Below are 21,851 nucleotides of genomic sequence, written 5' to 3'. Positions count from 1 at the left end.
CTGGGGTGTGTGGGGGGTAGTTGTGAATTTCCTGCATTGTGCAGGGGGTTGGACTAGATGACCCTGGTGGTCCCTTCCAGCTCTATGATTCTATGCAAGGAGATAACCCAAATATTACTCAGGCTGTTTGAATTGCAAATGTGCTCCGCTTAAGTAGGTTTTTATCCTCCAGCCCTGGGACATTTATAATCCTAGGGGTGTCTGTGTCTCATATAATTCTGAAATAGACAGGTCCAATCCCAGGCATCTCCAGTTAAAGGGACCAGGCAAGTAGGTGATGTGGAAGACCCCTGCCTGGGACCCTGGAGAGCTGCCGGCGGTCTGAGTAGGCAATGCTGACTTTGATGAACCAAGGGGGGGGGGTCTGATGAACCAAGGGGGGGGGGTCTGATTCAGTAGAAGGCAGCAGCTTCATGTATCCAAGTGTAGTAAAGAAGCTCTCCCCAAGGCTGGGTTTGTGCTCTCAGATTTGGTTTTAGAATAGACACCCAGTCCATAGGAGGGAACATCCTTGATTTCCCAGTGCCCTGTACTTCACCGGTAAATAAGGGCTTTGGAGATGACTGGTACCCACTGTGCTAGCTCGATGCTCTGAATTATGGCATTACACAGACATTTGGGTAGTTTTCAGGCCGCTGCATGGGGCCAAATGTCTAGAATCCGATTGTGAGTTGTCAAGTTGTGAGTTCCTTCTTGAAGTTACCCTAAAACACACAATTCCATTTACATTGTGTTGGGTCTCCTTGGTTACACAGAACAAAATGAGATAGAAACAGAGGGGAGGAAAAAATTAGTTTATTGGTGTTAAAAAAACAATTAAGAGGGGCTGTGGCTCAGTGATAGAGCCTCTGCTTGGCATGCAGAAGGTCCCAGGTTCAATCCCCAGCATCATCTCCCATTGACGGGATTAGGCAAGTAGGTGATGTGAAAGACCTCTCTGCCCGAGACCCTGGAGAGCCGCTGCCAGTCTGAGTAGACAATACTGACTTTGCTGGGCCAAGGGGGGGGGGGCGGTCTGGTTCAGTGTAAGGCAGCTTCATGAGTTCAAGAGCTGCGTTTGGTGCTGATCATTCATCTTCCCGTCCTAAGGCTGTTGTTTCGAGGCGCTGGGAGTACCGGATGCCGCGTAATTGCTAGCATTTTGTGCTTTTGTGGTCTCTCATTTACCCCATCATTACCATGACTTCATCCTAACTCGGAGCAAAGGGAGCAAAGTGTCCATGTGTACACTGTCTTGTTCACATGACTAGAATGTTTCAGCCTGGTTTAGGGAGGTGCCTTTTTTTTTCTTATTTATTTATTTATTTTTAAAATGGGTAACTTGAGCTGTACCTGACCTTTGTAAGAAAAACTCTGGTGGGCTCGTTTTGCCCGCAGCAGATGTCTGGTTACAAACTGGGCAGTGGGAGACTGTCCGTCCTTTTCAGAGAACCTGATGGAACCGAATCCCCTGGCCTGCCGGTGCGGCCGGTGACGGGTTGCAGCATCTGCTTGTCATAGCTGCTAGGGGACGGCTCGGGCCGCGCGCCTGTTCCTCTCTCTGTCTTAGAAAGGCATCTCTCTCGCCAGGGAGCAGAGCCAAACTCTTCAAGCAAAGCATTCTCCTTTGGCTCAGTTTGTGAAACATTTTCTATCGGTGTCAGCAAGAATAGCCTCTGTTAATGCATCCCCAAACTACAGCTGGATTACTCTGGAACTTTAAATATAAAGTATGTGGCAGTGCTTTACAAGAAGAGCCAAGTGGGTATGGGCAGCATGTTGCGGGGCAACCGGATTGTACCCGCTTCTCCCCTTTCATCGGCGCATCGGGGTGTAACTGACGCCTCTGTATTTCAGCTGTGATCCAAGGATGGCGCATGATGTGTCACACTTTCTGCTTTTCCACGTTCCTCCTTTCTCATCTCAGTCCTTCATGTCCTCTAAAACAGTGGCTCTCAACCTTTTTGGTATGGTGACCCACATGTCCAAATTTGCTTGGTATGGTGACTCACTTTAAAAAAACGCAGCTTGCAAAGGCCTGCAGCCCAGTTTCACAGGCTTTGCGACCGACTTCTAGCTCGGGACTAGAGTTGCCAACCTCCAGGTGGTAACTATATGAGAAGGCAGCACGTGGCTCAAAATTAAAAAATTACAACATAAACCACCAATGGAGAATTGTAAGCATATATTATAAAGTCAAACACTAACAAAACAACAACAAAACCAAACGTTTTAGAGGCCTCGCAGGGCTTAAGGCTAATTAATATAAGTTTACTTGCTTATATTGTTAAAACAAATACAATTTGCCATGGGCTGAACTGCATGTACATTACAGTTGTTATCATAGTCCTCTTAAATTCCACAGGGTCGTTAAGCTGAAGAAGACCTTTGGTCGAAACGCGTCCTTTCAACAGACCCTATCTTTGCGACAGACCCTATTATGGACCGCTCTCATTATTACTATTTCGCTACTCTTTGTGATCATTATTAAGCCTGTTGGCTATAATTTGAGTTGAATAGAAGCTACTTCGCTCAGCCTTAAGCCCTGCGAGGCTCAGAAACATTTCAAGCCGGTTGGCTACTTTTGAGTTGTGATTATATGTTACCTTTAAGCTGGCTGGCTACATTTGAGTTGAATTTGTAAGCCAAAGAAACATTTCAAGCCGGTTGGCTACTTTGGAGTTGTGATTATATGTTACCTCTGAGCTGGCTGGCTACATTTGAGTTGAATTTGTAAGCTAATTAGCCTTAAGCCCTGCGAGGCCTCTAAAACGTTTGGTTTTGTTGTTGTTTTGTTAGTGTTTGACTTTATAATATATGCTTACAATTCTCCATTGGTAGTTTATGTTGTAATTTTTTAATTTTCAGCCACGTGCTGCCTTCTCATATAGTTCTCACTAATTGCAGCATGGTTTTCCATCCATGCAAGCGGGGAGGGGGCAGCTGAAGTGTATCTGCAAAAGGCTGTTTGGATCGGTCTTCCAATGGGGAATGCGTGTAGGACCGTTCATACCCTTTCTTTGCCTCCCTCCATTGTGGAGGGATAACAGTCATGCATTATTGGGCTTCTTGGTACCCATTACCTGGAATGGATGTGAGGTAAACCCAGGAGGAATTGGTGGCAGATTTGGCTTGGCTGCCCAGCTCTGGTTGAGTAAATTTTAAATTACAAATGTGGGGAGGGGCCGTAGCTCAGTGGTAGAGCAGCTGCTTGGCATGCAGAAGGTCCCAGGTTCAACCCCCAGCATCTCCAGTTAAAGGGACTAGGCAAGTAGGTGATGTGAAAGACCTCAGCCTGAGACCACGGAGAGCTGCTTCTGGTCTCAGTAGACAATACTGAACTTGATGGACCGAGGATCTGATTCAGTATAAGTCAGCTTCCTGTATCCATGTGTTTCTTTCTTTGAAAGGGAGAAAATGGTTTCATAATATTAAACTTTTATCCTACATGCGTAGAAGGGGAGTGAAAGGTTAGCACGCATGTTTATGCGAAGGTGGAAGAGAAGGATATTGTGTTGGTCATCATCAGAGAAAACAGGAATAAATGTTCCCAAATGCCTTGTGCTTTCAAGTTTCTTAAATTTTATTTATTTGTTTAGAACATTTATTTAGGTTGGGCTGACAGTTTTCTTTTGCAGTGCAAAACTCCTGGTCTTCTTTGGAGGAGACGGGGGTGGAAGAGATCTGTTGATAATCCCGTGTGAGACAGCAGGGAATTCTTCTGCTCCCTGGACGCACGTTTTGAGTACCGGTTGTCTTTCGTTCTCACTGAGCTTGCGAGCTTTTCTGCGACCTGTACAAAAATAGAGGCTTTAAATCTGAGGTGGCAACGTGCTTGGTCCCTGCTCCGTGCTGACAGAAGTGTGACGGGTGGAGCTGCTCTTCTAAATATTGAGTTGGCTCTGGGAGCCCGGAAAGCTCTCGTGCAGAAATGTCAGGAACAATTTAAGAAGTCGCAGTTGCGTTTGGTGTCTAGAAATGGCATTGGCGATCGAGGGCTCCGTCACCTACTGGCGGGGGGGTGGGGGGCAACAGATATGGGCTTGCCACTCGGTGAAAACGGGGGTGGGGGCGGGAAGGAGAAAGAAACCCAACCTTAAAAAACCAAAAGCTGGGTACCCAAGTTTGGGCGGAAAAGATAAAATAATGTAATAGAGAAATATATTTTTTTATTTTAAGGCACTATATCAGGATTAAAAATGATAAAACGTGGCACAACGGCATCTCTTAAGGTTGATAGACTTGTGTCTATCAATGTGCGGTTTAAGTCTATCAACCTTAAGAGATGCTGTTGTGCCACGTTTTATCGTTTTTAATGTTTTTAAGCCTGATATAGCACCTTAAAATAAAAAGCATATTTTTCTCTTATATTATTGTATCTTTTCCACCCAACCTTGGGTACCCAGCTTTTGCCACTCGGTGTCCATTAGGTGGTGAACTCTGGCCCTTGCCAGGTAGCTGGCATGTGGCTGAAAATGCACGTTTTTGGTGTGCATCTGTTACATTCTTTAACTCTCTGTCTACGTTAGCCATAGATGAACTCATTGAACCGTTGGAGGCTGGGAGAGGTGGGGTTTGCCAGGCCAGGTCCCACCACCACAGGGAACCACTTACACCTTTACTTTTCTACTTCATTTTTTTTTTAATTGCACATGTGTTGCTGCAGCTATAAGGGAGGGACTTGGCTTAGGCTGACTCCTGTGCAAGGCCAAGAATGTGCACGGTGTCAGTCTGACCTACAAACTTCCTGGAGCCAGTCCTGGAAAGAGTTTGGATGGCTCTCCTGCCCGTCTGTCTACTCCAGTTTTATCCTGCCCTTCCTCCCGAAAGCTCGGAGAAGTATACATGTTTCTATCTTCCTCGTTTTATCCAGTGAGGTGGGGGAAGCAGAGGGAAAGAGACTGAACCAAGGTCATGCCGCATGCTTCGTGACAGAGGTAGGGGGAGAATAGTCCCAAACTTTAACCGCTATGCCACATTCTTAATTAGAGGACCTAACTAAGCCCATGGACGTGAATCATGGAAGAATCAACACTATCGTTGAGGTGTGTCGGTCTTGAAGAACAGTGAGAAAATGTCCAAGGGAATCCCATTAAAAGGAAAGAGGATTTATTTGAAAGATTCAACCGTCAAGGTCGTAGGACCAAAGGAATTATTTATTTTTTAAAAAGTAATAATTAAGGGCATATAAAAGGCACTGAAAGACAAGAAGGGGAAGATTATGGGGCTGTGGTGGAAGGACAGAATAATGTGTGAGAGCCAACATGTTGTAGTGGTTAAGAGCAGTGGACTCTAATCTGGAGAACTGGGTTTGATTCCTCACTTGTCCACGTGAGCGAAGAACTCTAATCTGGAGAACCGGGTTGGTTTCTCCACTCCTCCACTTGAAGCCGGCTGGGTAACCTTGGGCCAGAGAGATCTCTCTGATCCCTCTAAGCCCTACCTACCCCACATGGTGTCTGTTGTGGGGAGAGGAAGGGAAGGAGATTGTAAACCGGTTTGAATCTCCTTAAAAGGTAGGAAAATCAGCATATAAAAAACAACTCTTCTTCTTCTTCCCAATCTTTGAGACATAACTGATTCTAAAAAAAGAAGGAATAACAAATAAGAAGTAAAGTTAGTACTTAGGACTCTAATTTGGAGAACCAGGTTTGATTCCCCACTCTTCCACATGAGCAGCGGACTCTAATCTGGTGAACCGGGTTTGTTTCCCTGCTGCTCCATATGAAGCCAGCTGGGTGACCTTGGGCTAGTCACAGTTCTCTTAGAGCTCTTTCAGTCCCGCCTACCTCACAGGGTGTCTGTTGTGGGGAGAGGAAGGGAAGGTGATTGTAAGCCAGTTTGATTCTCCTTAAAAGGTAGAAAAATAAGCATATAAAAACCAACTCTTCTGGAATATAGCTGGATTCTGTTCCTTTTTTCAATGGAAAAATCAGATGAGACGAGAGGAAAATTTGTTAGATTGTCAAGTAGGCAACTGGCATAGAGTGCGCTACGTGTAGTGAGTACTGAGTAGTCTGAGACATAATTAAGAGAGCGTGGTGTAGCAGTTAGGGTGTCAGACTAGGTAGGGTTAAGGAGATCTGGATTCAAATGTGCACTCAGTCATGAAGCTCACAGCATAACTGGACGTCAGTCACTTTCTCTCGTCCTGCACTATCTCACAACAACATTGTAAAGATAAAATGGAGGGGAGAGAACTCTGAATGCAGCCTTGGGCATCTTGGAAGAAAGACAGGCCAAAAGTGTGGTCAATAGCTGATGTCCATAAAGGCTTTTCTCACAGTATTCCTGCAGTTGGTCATTCTGTGGTTGAATGAATGAATGAATTTACAGCAATAGCCAGCACAACTCATCCAGTTACAACCTATAGATGATTCTGTAGTTTGACATGGAAGAAATTCAGGACTGACGGGTAACTGTTTCATCCCTGCTTTTCATTTTCTTGTGATTAACCATTGACATAGCAGTGACCAATGATGGAAAACAGGACCGGTATTCTCTATGATTAGCAAAACGTAGAATTATTCTCAAAAATTACCAGATTTGGTGGAAAGCGCCGTCAAGTCATACCCGACTTATGGCAACCCCATAGGGTTTTCGATGCAAGAGATGTTCAGAGGTGGTTTGCCATTGTGTAGTGACCCTGGGTTTCCTTGGAGGTCTCCCGTCCAAATACCAACCAGGGCTGACCCTCCTTAGCTTCTTAGATCAAGATCAGGCTAGCCTGGGCCATCCAGGTCAGGGCAACCAGATTTAGGACAAGAGGTGAACAGGTAGCATTTTACAATTCTTTATTACCTAATTAGTTGAGGCCGGAAAACTAGTGATTGACAGAGTAGATAAGAGTAGTTGAATATCTAATGCCTTTTTTAAAAAAACGAATTTTTGTGTTGCTTTTTCCAGCTGGGAAATCATGGATTCCAAATCTGAATACAGGCTGAGGCTGAACCAATGTGTGGAAGAGAGGCTGATGAGTTTCTTCTTATTCCTCCATGAAATGGCCCACTTCAAAGAACAGAATCCTGGCAAGGTAAAGGAAGAGGGCGGCAATCTACCTCATTCTGGGGAATGAACTTTCTACCGCCTGTCATCTCTCTGTAAAAATTGGTGTCAAGGAAATAACAGAAACTGTCCTGCAGTGGCAGTGACAGTCACTATATTGTCTCTGAATTACCAGGAAAAAGGATGTGTTGCCGTGCTGGGGGCATGCAGCAACCCAAGGGAGCGGAGGAGCTGTTTGTTTTGTAATGAGCACTTGTAAAACTTCCTGTGTTCCCGGGACTCTTTAGGCTGCAACTCCCTCCTTTGGCCTGCCCAGCTCCCTACATCCCACGGAAAAAAGAAAGTGCTTAAATGTTATGGAAGACCAGTGTACCGCTCAGCAGGGGGTCTCTGACTCCAGTTCCTTTCCCCCAGATGCTCATCTGGGAGTCAGGAGAGGGCAGAGGCTCCATTCCAAAGCTTCTGTGTTTGTTAGGGAACTACAGGAGGACTTTGTATCACACGTGTGACAGATGTTTTGTGCCTCCTGTGTCCACATACACTCTTTTCGGTTTACAACTTCAACTTCAACATACAGGGAGAAGTAGCTTTAGCCTTCTCTCTCTCTCCCCCCCCCCCCCCGTTTTGTTTTTGTGATTGCATACTGGCCCGTGGAGTCAATGTTGTCAACGGAAGGGATAGGTCCAAAAGCAAAACGAAAGAACAACAAAAAGTGGGTGGGTGGGGGGGACTCAACCAAATATGTAGGGAGAGCTTCAAAGGTTGAGCTACAACAAAATAATTACATTTATTGCAAGGCATACCCTATAAAATTGTTAAAAACACAGGACCCAGAATACAGGCTACATATAAAAATGTCAGTTATAAAATTCTTATACACAGTTGATATACAATCAATCTAAATAACCAGTGCTAGACCAGATGTGTTTCGGGCTGAATAGGCCTTCCTCAGTGGTCATAAATACAGAAAGTTAAAAAACACATCCGGAAATAAACCTTATGAGGTATTTTTATCTAATATTTTGTGTGGCTGGATGTAAACTTTTAACCCAAATTGAGGGTCTTCCCTCATGGACAGTCACTCACACAATCTGATACAGAATGAACAGCGCTTCCAGATTTGTGTACGTCAACCTGTGATGAGTCTAATCGGCCATTACAATTGGCCATCTCATAAGGTTTATTTCCAGATGTGTTTTTTGAGAGAAAAAATATGTGTTGAATCAGTCTAGCCCTGTAATACCTCACATAGGTCTTTTATGCACGGGCACTTTGACTTACTTTCTCCGCCGGTCCAACTTGGTTTTTCATTGTGTTGCATACAGGCAGGGACCAGGCTGAGGTGCTTGGCCTCTGACTCCACTCCCAGCAATGGAGGGTACTGGGGGGGGAGCAGAGCCTGTCGCGGTTTACCCTTCCTGGTAGTGTGGGTGGACTGAGTGCATAACCAAGGCAGCACTCTAAACAAGGAACAGGTTCACTCACCAGTACGAGTTCCTTTGCGTCAAGGTCTAGGCTCGGTCCTCCCAGGTTCTGCAGGGATGCCGGAAGGGCAGGAGCTGGTAGCTGGCACCTATGCAAGACAATACTGTGCACAGAGATCTCAGCACGAGCAGCAGTGCTTGTAGTAATTAGCAAAGTTGTTCCCACACTGACTGACTGGCCAGCCCAAGATTTATGGCTGTTCCTCCTCACTCCCTTCCTGGGCCAGCTGTTCTGCATCACTCGCTGGTGTTGGCTCCTGCAAACACCTACGACCAATTGCCTGCAATCTCGGGCTGCAACGCCTCTCCTGCAAACTGAGCCAAACCTTTGATCTTTGCCGGCTAACTTGGCTGGGCGGGTCCGGAGGTGATAACCTTCTCTGTTCCTCTGCTCTTTCCCAATATGCACCACCTTCTTCTGCATCTGTTGTCCTTGCTTGTTCAGACCTATGGTCCAGTCGCCCTGCTAAGACTTCCACCGGTACATCACCCTGCTCTGCCACCCCTTACTCCTATTCCGAGAAGAGTTCAGGCTGACTCACGACACATTGGGTCTTATGCATGAGTTTTTCGTCCCTTAGAGATGACCTCATGCCCAGGCCATGCAATATGCCTGTCTTCCCAATCCTGTTGTAACGCAATTCGTCCCCGTTTCCATGCATAAGCCAAAGCGTGGGAGAGGTGAGCTGCGGGGGGGAGGTTTGACGTTTTTCTCACAGTAAGCACCACAGCCAATTACAAAGCAGCGCTTTCAAGGGGCAGGGACTCAGACACTTCCGGATTTCTGCTGGTGATTCTGCAGTACTCTGGAAACCCCAGGACTTCCTCCAGGGCAAACAGCAACATGCATAGCATTTTTAGGATTCGGAACAGAAAAGTGTGGGTCAAGAGAGCTAGGTAAAACTCAGTTGCATAAAAGACCCCAGAGAGGGGCCTTCTGTAACTCACTAGGCCCAAAAGTTTGAAAAGCCAAGCAATGAGTAGAGAACGTTTCTTGACAACTGTTGGCTTTGATGTGAAACTTGCATGTAGCCACATAACATAATCATTACAACGGACCCAATAGCAGCCCCATGGAGAGGTTTAAAAAATGCACAAACTGTGTGTGTGAGTGTATGGGTATGTGCTAAAGCCACTCTTCTGTGCGTGTTGCGGCCACAAACAGAAAAGAGCCAGCGTGTATCTGGGAGGCCAAAACTCCTGTCACACTGGGGTGCATGGTTATGGGGAGAACAAGATTCCTTTTATGACAAAATATCAGGTCTAACTTGAATGAATTTTAATTAAAAATTAGGCATGTAGAATTTAAGAGACGTTAAGAGGTGATTAAATTGTTTTAGTTATAGTGTGAATGATTAAATCTGTATGTCTTATACAATGCTTAATATTTAGAATTAATGGCATGTAGGATTAGAGTAAAACACGAGACGATAGAATATATACGAAATACGCAAAAGGAGTGATGCTAAGAAATGCAGGTGTTCAGAGTAAATGAATGCACGAAAGTATTTACAATAATGCAGGTTGAGAGTGTATTGTGTAGTAAATCCAGTTAGGTTATCAATATGTGGCACGTGTATGTAATCAGTTTGCATTATGTCTTCCGTTCTGTATTTTCTGTGTTTTGTTTGTTCTCTATTTTTAAATAATAAGAAATACAAGTTTAAAAAGAAAACTCTCATCACTTCTGCCTGCTCCGCACTGAAAGCAAGCAGTGATCAAATTACCTCTTGATTTGTTTTTTTTGGTTTTGTTTTTTAACAGTTCTGCCTTCTGGTCTGTAGTGTGTGCACATTCTTCACAATCTTGGGAAGTTACATTCCTGGAGTTGTACTCTCCTACCTTCTATGTAAGTTTCTCCCTTTTTTCCCCTGAACATGATGTCTTCTTTTTTAAAAAAGTCTTATATGGGGCCAGGATAACCCGCACAACCTCAGCCCGTATGGATAAAGCACTACAAAAATGTGAGGTTGGCAAAGCTGATGATTACACACATTTTGCCTGTGAATTTTGCAGCACTAATACATCGGTCTGATCGTCCCTGTGTTGATGACAAGGAACAAAAGCTAGAAATAGGTTACCTGAGGCTATCTAGTAAGTTTTGTGATGCAGGAGATAACTTCCACTTGGGATTCAGTCTCTTCACTGCTAGGCTACTGTAGCTTCTCTCGACTAGGTCCCGTAGAAAGGCCCTTAGGTGCTCAGAGTTGGCTAACTTGCATACGCTTTGACAAGGTACTCTTTCATACGGAAGTCATTTTAGATATTTTCAGAAGAAATTGTTATTCTTTCTAAATCGAGGTTTGAACACGCGTGAGGTTGTCTTATACTGAATCAGACCATTGGTCTGTCCAGGTCGGCATTGGCTACTCAAACTGACTGCTGCGCTCCAAGGTCTCAGGCGGAGGTCTTTCACATCACCTACCACCTGGTCTTTGTAGTTGGGAGATGCCAGGGATTGAACCTGGGGCCTCATGCATGCCAAGCAGAGGCTTTACCGCTGAGCCACAGCCCCTCCCTGGGTTAGATCCAGACTAAATTCTCCCTCAGCAGAATGGAACTTTCCTATCCCCCCTTCCCCACACCCTACTCATCTCCACAAAATGGTGCTTCCGGGGGACAGGGGACCTCAAGAAATGCCGTGGGGGGTGTCTTCAGCAGGGCCAGGAAATGACTGGAAATTGCCAGTTTAGTCTGGGTCCCACTTCTAGTGTGTTCCAGAAGGGCCTGGCCCAGAGAGATACTATTCTGCGCACTCATGGTATACAATGGCGTGTTTCTCGTTTCTGTTACAGTATTAGGTGCCTTTCTGTGTCCGCTCTTCACATGCCATGAATTTGGACAGAAAGTCTACAGCAACATGAAGTCAGTTCTGCTGAGACTGGACTTTGGTATCAGGGACTATATCAACCAGAAGTTGAAAGAGAGAGCTGGTAAGTTAGTTGCAGGGTCCCTATCCCACCATTCATGGTGAGCGTTTCAAATAAAAGAATAGCTGTGCTCCTTCTGCAGCTGTCTGCTTACCCCCAGTGCAAGCAGAAAAATACACTTCACGAGGAATAGAAGTGAGGTTTCAAACCTTATTGCATTCTATTTTGGTGGGCTTGTTTTTACAACGCATGTACACAAGGAGCCTCCGTGCCCACACACAAGCTTCTTGACTTCATAAATGCTACTTGGAAGGCATCAGTTGAGTGTCAGGGTCATTAAAGGTTTGTTGTTTTTGGCAAACAAGATATGGAAAGGCTGATATTGTCTGTGCAGGGTGCCTGACAAATGGGCCCATGGACAACTTCATACATAAAATTGATCTCAGACTTGTATTTTAATTTGTAAAGGTAAAGGTAGTCCCCTGTGCAAGCACTGGGTCATTACTGACTCTTGGGGTGACGTCACTTCCCAACGTTTACTAGGCAGACTATGTCTACGGGGTGGTTTGCCATTGCCTTCCCCAGTCATCTACACTTGACCCCCAGCGAGCTGGGTACTACACTTGACCCCCAGCGAGCTGGGTACTGGAAGGCTGAGTCGACCTTGAGGCGGCAACCTGAAACAAATTTCCGTCGTAATCAAACTCAGGTCGTGAGCAGAGCTTTTTTTTTTTTTAATTAATTTTTTTCCAACATATTATAAAACATACAACAACATACAACAAAAAACATACAAACCACATGACATTACAATTCTGCCTGTCAATACATCTCTAGGACAACTTACTGTTTGTGAATAACTGGAATGGGTTTCTAATCCTTCTAACCTGAACTGATATAAAACTATTAAATGCTTACACATCATAATATTGGTTGGTTAAAACTACATTGACCTGTGAGCAGAGCTTTTGACTGCGGTACTGCAGCTTCCCACGATGCGCCACGGGGCTCCTATTTTATTTTGTACTCCTTTTTAAATTTTAATTTGTTCTCCTTTCTGTGGATAGAATGGGCTACAGATTGCAAAGGGGATTGCAAAAAAATCAGGATGGTGATGGAGCAGTGGTACTTTTTGTCAATTTCAACCCCCCCCCCCAAAAAGCACTTTTTCTGTGTTCCCAGTGGAAATTTAGGGTCACATTGAGAAAGGAAGAACTATGGAATATTTTCTGTTCTGCCTGTGAATGTGGCCAGAAAAGGCTGATAGTGATCTTCTTTTGCAGAAATGATAGAAGCAAAGCTGATCGAAGATGACAATGAGCTAGACATATCGTCTTTGTGTCCTCAGGTTGGTTCCATTTCATATTAGGTTACAAATAAGCATCTTGACTCCTTTGCCGTACAAGAGACCTTTTTTTTCCTTTCTAATTGTGTGTCAGAACATGAAATGTTGCTGGATTTTCGAGCTCCATGCCTCTTGGCCTGAGGAGTTGGGTTCGGGAAAGCTACCGCTGTTCCTACAATTAGCTTCTGCCCCTGAAAACTAAAGACAGAGTTTCTGGCTCACTGAGCAACAGTTAGAGTCAGGGCTGTGAATTCTGTAATCGCCTTGCATGTCAAGAAGAAGAAGACGAGTTAGTTTTTATATGCCTCCGCCGCTCATGTGGAGGAGTGGGGAATCAAACCCAGTTCTCCAGATTAGAGTCCACCGCCCCAAACAACTGCTCTTAACCACTACACCATGCTGGCTCTCATGAGCAGTGGACTCTAATCTGGTGAACTGGATTTGTTTCCCCACTCCCCCACATGAAGCCAGCTGGGTGACCTTGGGCCAGTCACAGCTCTCTTAGAGCTCTCTCAACTCCACCTACCTCACAGGGTGTCTGTTGTGGGGAAGGGAAGGAGATTGTAAGCTGGTTTGAGTCTTTCTTAAGTGGGAGAGAAAGTCGTATAAAAACCAACTCTTCTTTTTCTTTTCATTGGCTGCCAGCCATTTCCTTCCAGCCGGTGCGAGGAATGAGCCAAGGAGGAGAGAGAGGCCTGGAGGGTGGAGAGGCCATGGCAGAAGAAGTCCCCTTGTAGATGAGGCATGCGGTGGGGGGGGAGCTTAGATGAAAGCCTCCCCAAGAGGTGTTTTGCACAGGAGCACCCACTGTCCCGTGCCGCTGGAGGTGACAGCTCCCTGGAAACAGGAAAGTTTCCAGCAGAATGTCATCTGTGTTCATGTGCTTCCCTTGCATCCATAAGGGTGTACATGTGCTGAATTCACTTCAAATATTAGCGTCGGGCATCCTGTGCAGATGTTCAAACCCTGCTCATGGCAAGGGGTCAGCCCACCCCCATTTTACGTTGCTCCCTCCTGCAGTCATCTTCCCCATTGATGTTTGCTAGCAGCCAGTGTGCATTGACTTTGGTTCACACAATCTGTGCATCTCAGTGTGGTAGCGTACCGCTTGGGCTGATAGCCTTCTAGGTTCCACATGTGTGGGGTAGGCCCTGTGCGTGTGGAACAGGATGCAATTGGGGTGAAGCGGATTGATCCCCCCCTCACATGTACAGCTTTGAATATCCACACAGGTCTCAAATCCTGATAATATGTAATCATTTGAACATTTCCACATACATTCACACTCTCTGTTACGTGTAAAGGAAATTGTATTGAAGATTTATTGAGAGTCAGTCTCAATGGGGGGGTGGGGGTCGCAGTGTTTTTCAGGCCTGTCTGGAAAATGGATAGAATTTAGGTATATCTTCATTTTTATATATAATGTGAATAAGTAAATATTAATACTGGTAAGCAGTGGCATGCTTGATATTCTTAGATGGCAACGGTACTGCTATGTGATGCCAACCTTAACATGTTTTGGTATTACTACAGGATGTTTAATTTCACATAGTCATTTATTTCAGGTAGAAACCTGGGTATTCAGCGAGTCGGCATTCAGCTTAGCAGGCCACTGGCGACATTTGACAGTTTGGTTTTTCAAAATACAGGTTAGCGCTACAGTTGCGGCCAGAGAGATGTCCGTATCAGATACGGACATATCCGAGGTATCTTGGACCGACAATGGAACGTTCAATCTGTCTGAGGGAAACACTCCACAGACAGATACCTCTGACGGTACGTAATGCTTCCTTCAAATCTTTCACCTTTTAAAAATTGGGGGGGGGGGAGGATTTGCACACGTAAGTTTTCTGCAGTCTAACTCAATTCTCTTTGGCTTGGATTCCCCCATTAAATCTCTGCTGACGGAAGTGATTTCCATCAGTGGAACTGGATTTCCTTGTCTCTCCTCTCTTGCTGAATCCCAGAATCCCATTCCATGCTGCTCCTGGGGGCAGGAGACTCTACCCCAAAAACAGCATGGGGGGGGGGGGTTAGAGGTCTGCAGCGGGAGGAAGGAACTGGCGAAAGTCGCCCCCACTTCTGTTAATACAAACTTCCTGCATGGTAACAGCACATTGCCTAAAATACGTTTGAGGGCGTGTTGTATAATCTGCATTTCAGTGTTCATGCTTTTATAAAAGGGTCCTCAGAGGACTCTTTGTTCATCCAATACCAACCTTTTGGTGGTCCCCGGCCCGAGGAGTGTCCGGTTGGCCTCGACCAAAAGCCCTGGCTCCTGCCTGGTGGAACAGCCTCTCCAGTGAGACCAAGGCCCTGCGGGATCTTGGAGAGTTCTGCAGTACCTGTAAAATGGAGCTATTCCGCCAGGCCTATGGTTGTGGCCAGCTACGGTTCCCTTATATATAAATGCTGGCCTCCTCTAACCTCCACTGCTATTATATTTTTCCCCTATATTCCAGCTTGGGATCTTATCCGTCTGCTTGCCTGGTTGTAGCTCTATGTTACACCTCAGAGGCGCCAGATAACTTAAGACATTTCTGTTTGGTATGATTGTTTTATAGGGCTATTTTAAATGTTGTTTTTTAAGGTTTTAAAGGTTTTGTCTATTTAAGGGGATGTTATACCCCTCTGTAAGCCACTCTGAGCCTGGCCCTGCCTGGGGGAAAGCAGAGTAATAGAAGAAATAATAAACAAACAAATAAATAGATAAAATGTCATCTTACATACATGCACTTACCTTCTGTGTTAAAAATGAGGGGGGGAGGGCAGTTTCTCCCCTCCCCTATTCATCTGTCCAGTATTTCTCCATTTGCCTAAGTGTTCGACGTCATCCTGTAGGACCGAAAAGGGGGGTGGTGATTTCCTCCTCTGTAACAGCCTTTTCTGTCGATTCCCTGAATAGATTTTGATAGGGCAAGCGACCACGAGGAAGCATTTGCAAAAGAGCTGTCGGAATTCCCGTCGGTGGAAAATGGCATGGGGACAAACGACGAGGACGATTCCAGCATTGGCATGCCCCTGCATCGAGGCGGGAAGAAGGACCGTCTCCTCGCTCTGCCTTCCCAACGTCCTGGTCAAGAGAAGGAGGAGGGGCTCTCTGCAGTAGGCCTCTCCTTGCCTCTGCTCAACAACCAGGCCTTCAACTTGGTACAGGCCTTGGCCACCGACGTGGTGAGCTCTGCAGTGTCAGCAGCTGTCAGGGACCAGTTGCGGTCCGTGCGGGCAGATGCAAACGTCAGCGAAGAGACGGACTCGGAGGAAGGGGATGACTTTGAACTGCTGGACCAGTCAGAGCTGGAGCAGATCGAGAGCGAACTGGGCCTTGCAAAAGGCCAGGAGGCAGAACCGCAAGAGAAGAAGTTCTCTGGCTTCTTGTCTAACTTGCTCGGGGGGCATTAATGCGGAAACTGGAGCTGCTTAACAATATATAGTGAGAACAAAATACTATAGGCAACGTGAAATGCAAAAAAAAAAAGGAAAATGACTAGCTGTAAGCTTTAACTATTATTATTTTTGATGTGCTGTAACGTCCTTGCTGCTGAGTGCACTACCTTGTTACAGATCTGTTGATGCTGATAGTTTTGTTTCTCATAGCGATGCCATAGAAATGAGGGGGGGGGGAATCCTGTTATTTTGTCTCAGAGGAATTTAAGAGACAAGATTTTTTTTTGTAAAAAAAAGAAAAAAAGATTAAAATTGCCAAATGTAGCACCCTTCAGGCTTTAACCAAATCCTCTTCACCTCCTGCCTGTTTACTCTTGACTTTTCGAGCTTGACACAGCAGTGTTTCAGTGAGAGAAACTTTACAAACTGGAATGGAGAAGCCGTCAAGGCCTGGCTGCCGTAGCAGACCGCAGTAACCCTCCAAAGTCAACAGACGTGTCTTAGGTTCACGCACCAAATAGCACCTCCAGTGTCTGAATCCACACATCGTCCCCACGATGTTCCCCTGGCTCGTGTTACCCATTTGAACTCCCAGAGGTTCTCCTAGGTAGGGTGATACATTTCCACGTTGCATCCATTCTTATATGCACTGTAGCCTGACAAAGCAGCATGACGTCAGACTGCCATGTACCTTCTATCATTTTGTATTAGATCGCAAGGTAAAAACTATATCAGTATATAGCAAGTGTATATACCTTTGGGTGGGGTGGAGGACGGTTAGCCATCTCCTTGCAATCTCCTCGCCTGCTTTTCCCCATTGATTCCATATTTTTCTGTCCTAGAATACAAGAAATTACGATCGTACAGACTGCAGCTATATTTAGATATGCAAGGACTGCTACTGTGGAAGAAATGTAGAATATTCCTGACATCAAAGATGGCGCCATACAGTTTGAACACCCTGTGTGGTCTGTGGCAGAATTTGGGTCCTTGTAAGCCCTGTCACTTACTTAATTTTTCTAAGCTTTGTGGTTCACCTTTGAAAACTGAGCATAAGAGGCAGTGCCTTATCAAGGTAAACCCAAGTTTAGAGGGGGGGGGGGAAATAATTTCTAGAGTTAGTAGTATTGTAGCCAGCAAATGGAGGGACCATATCATTTCTTTTGACTTAACTCTTGCAGGTTTTTGCTTTCATTCTGACAAGAAGACATGGTGCGTTTGTTGTTTTTTGACCCTCAAAAATACAGCCCGGTTTATAGAGTGATATCTGCTCTTCCACCAAAGCTACAGTATATCATTTTGTCACACACTAACCTCAGCAAAACCTTACATAGGGAAACCAATTTTGTCTCTCTCCCTCATTACACCAGCTCTCTCGCTGCAGTCGTATAGTGGTCTTTCTCTTCCTTATTTAAACAGTAAAGAGAGTGCTCCTATATATCAGATGCAGGAGTGGAGTAAATGCGTTGTGAGTTAACAACCCAGGCCTTTTATGCAGGGACATTTCCCCACAGTCACCCCCCCACTGACTGCTTCGGGGCTTCCTTTTGATTATTTATGCCTTTTCCGCCCATCAGATGTCAACTTGCTCTCCCCACCCATTTTGCATGCGTTTTCCAGATTCTGGCTAAAACAGCACCTGGGAAACAGGCAAAACGCGCGGGGTGACCTCTGACGGGCAGAAAAGGCATGCATAATCAAAAGGAAGTCCCGAAGCAGTCGGCGGGGGTGACCGTCCTTGCATAAAAAGCCCCAGAGGACAAAAGGAATTGGGAGTTTTGCCACTCTTTTCTGCCAATCAAGCCACTGTTCTTTAACCTAGAATCACATGGCTGGAATTGGGTTTCAGTTCCCCAGATGAAGAGAACCTGATCCCAAGCATGTTTATTCAGAAAAACAGTACTTATTCAAGCTTCTGTTATCGCTGACTGGATATGTCCCCACAATACAGAATTCGTTCTCTCAACTTTTTATGATTCTGGCTCTGATAACATTGGGCAGTTCCCTGATAGGTTTGTTACTGTTTTTTCTCTAAAGTTCTTGATGACCGAATAAGGGGATGTGGGGAAAACCTATAATCCTTATCAGTGCAATTTTCATTCCCTGCTGAGGTGGTGTGCTGGGGGGGGGGGGGGAACCTGGGCCACTTACTAAATAATCCTTTTTGTGATGAATGTATGGAGCTGAGGCAACTTCAGAAGACAGCAGGTAGAGGGTGTGCTTGGTGGAGCGTTTCTCCAGTTGTGTTGTAAAGGTGCACTTTATTTATTGGGGGGGGTGTTGTTTGTTCTGGAGAAATGGGGGGGGCAAACACTGTGGTACTCTTCTAGGAATTTCGGGTTCTGTTTGTCATTGAAAGCAGCTGCTTGAGGATTCTTGTAGACAATCTGCTTTCTGGTGTAAAGGTAGAAAAGTGCAATCCTGATGAAGAATAAAGTCCCCATCCTGAAAACATTTTGTCTGTGTGGCTGCGCTGCTTTCTGTTCCCCACACTCTCGTAGCGAAGGACTGTGATCTGCATGAGATCGGAGGGATTTCTGACCCTCCGTCCTTTGAACAGTGACCCTCCCTGTGAAATAAACTGCAAATTGCTTTTCAATTTCCCTTTAGCTTCAGTGGTGAATTGCTGTTTGAGAAACACAAATGTGTAAATCCCTCTCAAACATGCACAGGTGTTTGTTTGTTTCTTTGGATCTTGGCCATAAAGTATAGGCAAGAAGTCATAGAATCATAGAGTTGGAAGGACCAGCATGGTCATCTAGTCCAACCCCCTGCACAATGCAGGAAATTCACTACTGCCTCCCCCCCACACCCCCAGTGACCCTTACTCCATGCCCAGAAGATGGCCAAGGTGCCCTCCCTCTCATCATCTGCCTACAGTCATAGAATCAGCATTGCCATCTAGCCTCTACCTAAAAACCTCCAGGGCAGTATAAATATAGTTATTGATTCCCCACTTATTTGACAGTTTTCTACAAAATTATGACTGTTTTATTCCCAGTCAGGTCTTTGAAAATTGCATTTCAGATGTCTCTCATTGTTATGTATTGGGATTTCCAGTCCTGCTGTTGTAGTTAATCATATTGACTGCTTTTTCACTCCAAACAATTAGAAATGGCAATTGTTTCCTTAATTTTACATACGTTCTATAGAAAAGTGACTTTCACTTTGCATTGGTCGATTATGGATTACTTTACCAGTTTCAATTTCAGGAAGTTCATAGAATCATAGAGTTGGAAGGGACCACCAGGGTCATCTAGTCCAACCCCCTGCGTAATGCAGTAAATTAACAACTACCTCCCACACACACACACCCAGTGACCCCTGCTCCATGCCCAGAAGATGGCCAAGATGCCTTCATTCTGTGAGCACCCTAGTTCTCTGCAAATGTAGGTTCAGAACTGTATTCCCATGTCAGAAATTACTTTCTTCTACCTTAAGAAGAGAAAGATTAATTGTGGGTATCCGTAACCATGCAATAAACTGCTTGGACTTTCAGTTCTGTTCTGTAGATGAAAATCTACCACTTCCAAAGGTGATACTCAGAGCGAATTCCCGATAGCTTGTAAGGCAGTGTAGTGTGAACTACTAGTACATTCGTCTACTCGTGAGAAATGCCCACTTTGGGTAGTTATTCACACTTCCTTTTTAAAAAATAATTTATTAAAGAAAAAAGTCCCACAGTAACTATGTGGCCAGCCTGGGGGATAGATCAGTCTACAGTATAACCAAATTCCTCCGCACAAAGGGAGCGCACTTCATCCCAGCAGCTCTCAAACTATATCAGGCCAAAACACTGGCACAACTGCTCTACAGAACACATCTCGGACCCCCCTCTTCTTGTTTTGCCCCACTGGAACGAGTCCAGTCTAGGTTTCTTAGACTGGTTCTCCAGGTCCCTAGATGTGTATCAAACCCCTTGGCACACCTAGAAACAGGGATGCTAAGAGTAGAAGCAAGAGTGTGCATATCATCCTTCCTCCTATGGTTAAAAATAAAACTCAATCCCCATGGTCTTCTTCCCCTGATTCTAATTGACAACTTTGAATCCAAATGGCAAAAGACCATGAAAAGCAAGTTGGAGAGTCTGAGTCTCTCCCCCCAGGCTTTGCTGAAGATGGGTAGAGATCAAGAAAAGAACATTATAACCCAAAGAGTTATTGATATTGAAAGGCAGTCTGACTTGCTGAGGGCACCCAGATTTATGTCCACCCCTATGACCAGATGCATTCCGGCCCCAGCTGCCTACCTTTCCATTTTGGAAATCCACACCCATAGAAGGGCATTCACTCTAGCCAGGTGTTCAGCCCTACCTTTTGCGGTCTTACAGGGAAGGTATAATAAGATCCCAAGCTCGGAGAGATTTTGTCCATGCAATTCTGGAGACGTTGAAACACTGGATCACATGTTCCTTAGATGCCCATTCTACGAGGTTGCCCGTTCTAAGCTGACTCGATCCATGTCTGAGAAAATTTCAGGATATTCTGATAAATTTCAGGTTAGGAAGCTCCTCGGAGGAAAATCCCCACCAAATTAGTGAGGTCGCCAAATTTTGTGCAGCAATCTATAAACTTCGTCAAAGTCTTTTACGATAAAATCCAAAGAAATTACGGAAAACGAAGAAGAGAGAGAGGAGGGAAAAAAGTCTTTTTTTAATATGTGTCAAAATGTTTATTTTTTACCTAACTGTAAATTATTTTAATTATATATACTCTCAATTTAATACGACATAACTTAAATAATATCAATGTACCCGTGGTAACATTGCTGTTATGTTTTTAATCTTTATTGGCGCAATGCCGCAATAAATGTACTACTACTGCCCACTTTGGGTAGTTATTCAGACTTCCTTTTTTAAAAATAATTTATTAAAGAAAAAAGAAATTACAAAATCAAACACAACATACTTACACAACATACATATAGTATATCAAATCTTCCTAAAGGAGCCGTCTATTACCTATCTTCTGTATCTACTAAGGTAATAAAAATATACAACACAAAAGATTTTTCAGACCCTTTATGCTGTTTTATAAACTACAGCATTACTTATTTCACTAATTTCCCACATCCAATCTCCCATCTTTTAAAAAAAATATTAAACTTTTTTCCTTGACAGCACATTATAGAGTAGGCTCAAGATGGCGATGTGGCAGAAGCATTAAGCGTTTGAGCAACCAGGTTTTTGTTTTTTCAAGCTAGTTTAGGGAGTGCTCCAACCACTGACCTACAGGATGGCTCAGGTCTATTGGAGTGTGGAAGAGGAGTCATAAATCTAAAGTGCGGAGGAGGAAATGGCTGAGACTGGGCTCCTGTGCTACTAATTACGTTTGTAACGCTGCTGATAGCAGCAACTGTTGACAGTAACATTTGTAGCAGCATTTTTAGCAACCGATAGTATCTGTAGTAACAGTAGCAACTGTAGTAATTGCAGCTTACTGCCCACTCTGTCTGGTCTCAATGGGAACAAACAAACGGCCGCGCGATTTGGATGAGCATATCTCCACTCCGGCTTGCAAACAGTGCAAAATTGATGATTTTTTTCCCCTCCAAGCAACAAAGTAGAGTATGCCGTCCCCACTGCAAATCGATTCTCCCCATTAGCTAACCTTTCTCTGGACAATGTCGAGCTAGGGGAGAAAAGCTCTTGAGAGCAGGAGGCACATAAAGGAATCAGTACGAAGAAAGGGGGCAAAGCTGGGGAATCAGCTGATTTTACAAACAACTTAAATGACTATCTTCATTTGATTTGCAAAAACAGTCAAGCTTATCTTTGAAAGT

The 21,851-nt window shown here is 44.8% G+C and overlaps 1 protein-coding gene across 2 annotated transcripts in view; it reads left to right on the top strand.

The window, feature by feature from the left end:
• The window catches only part of RETREG1 (reticulophagy regulator 1), a 48,573-nt gene extending 32,438 nt beyond the window's left edge, over nucleotides 1–16,135 (top strand). For both annotated transcript variants that reach the window (XM_056854505.1, XM_056854506.1), the window contains 6 exons: nucleotides 6,886–7,012; nucleotides 10,233–10,317; nucleotides 11,264–11,401; nucleotides 12,622–12,686; nucleotides 14,333–14,459; nucleotides 15,589–16,135. In XM_056854505.1, the coding sequence (XP_056710483.1) occupies nucleotides 6,886–7,012; nucleotides 10,233–10,317; nucleotides 11,264–11,401; nucleotides 12,622–12,686; nucleotides 14,333–14,459; nucleotides 15,589–16,085 (1,039 nt within the window). In that variant the 3' untranslated portion in view covers nucleotides 16,086–16,135. The remainder of the gene's footprint in view (nucleotides 1–6,885; nucleotides 7,013–10,232; nucleotides 10,318–11,263; nucleotides 11,402–12,621; nucleotides 12,687–14,332; nucleotides 14,460–15,588) is intronic.
• The last annotated feature ends 5,716 nt before the right edge of the window (nucleotides 16,136–21,851 follow it).

Source organism: Euleptes europaea, chromosome 8, assembly GCF_029931775.1.
Source record: "Euleptes europaea isolate rEulEur1 chromosome 8, rEulEur1.hap1, whole genome shotgun sequence".
NCBI lineage: Eukaryota > Metazoa > Chordata > Lepidosauria > Squamata > Sphaerodactylidae > Euleptes > Euleptes europaea.
The sequence above is the reverse complement of the archived record's forward strand: the minus strand, read 5'-3'. Positions and strand labels throughout refer to the sequence as shown.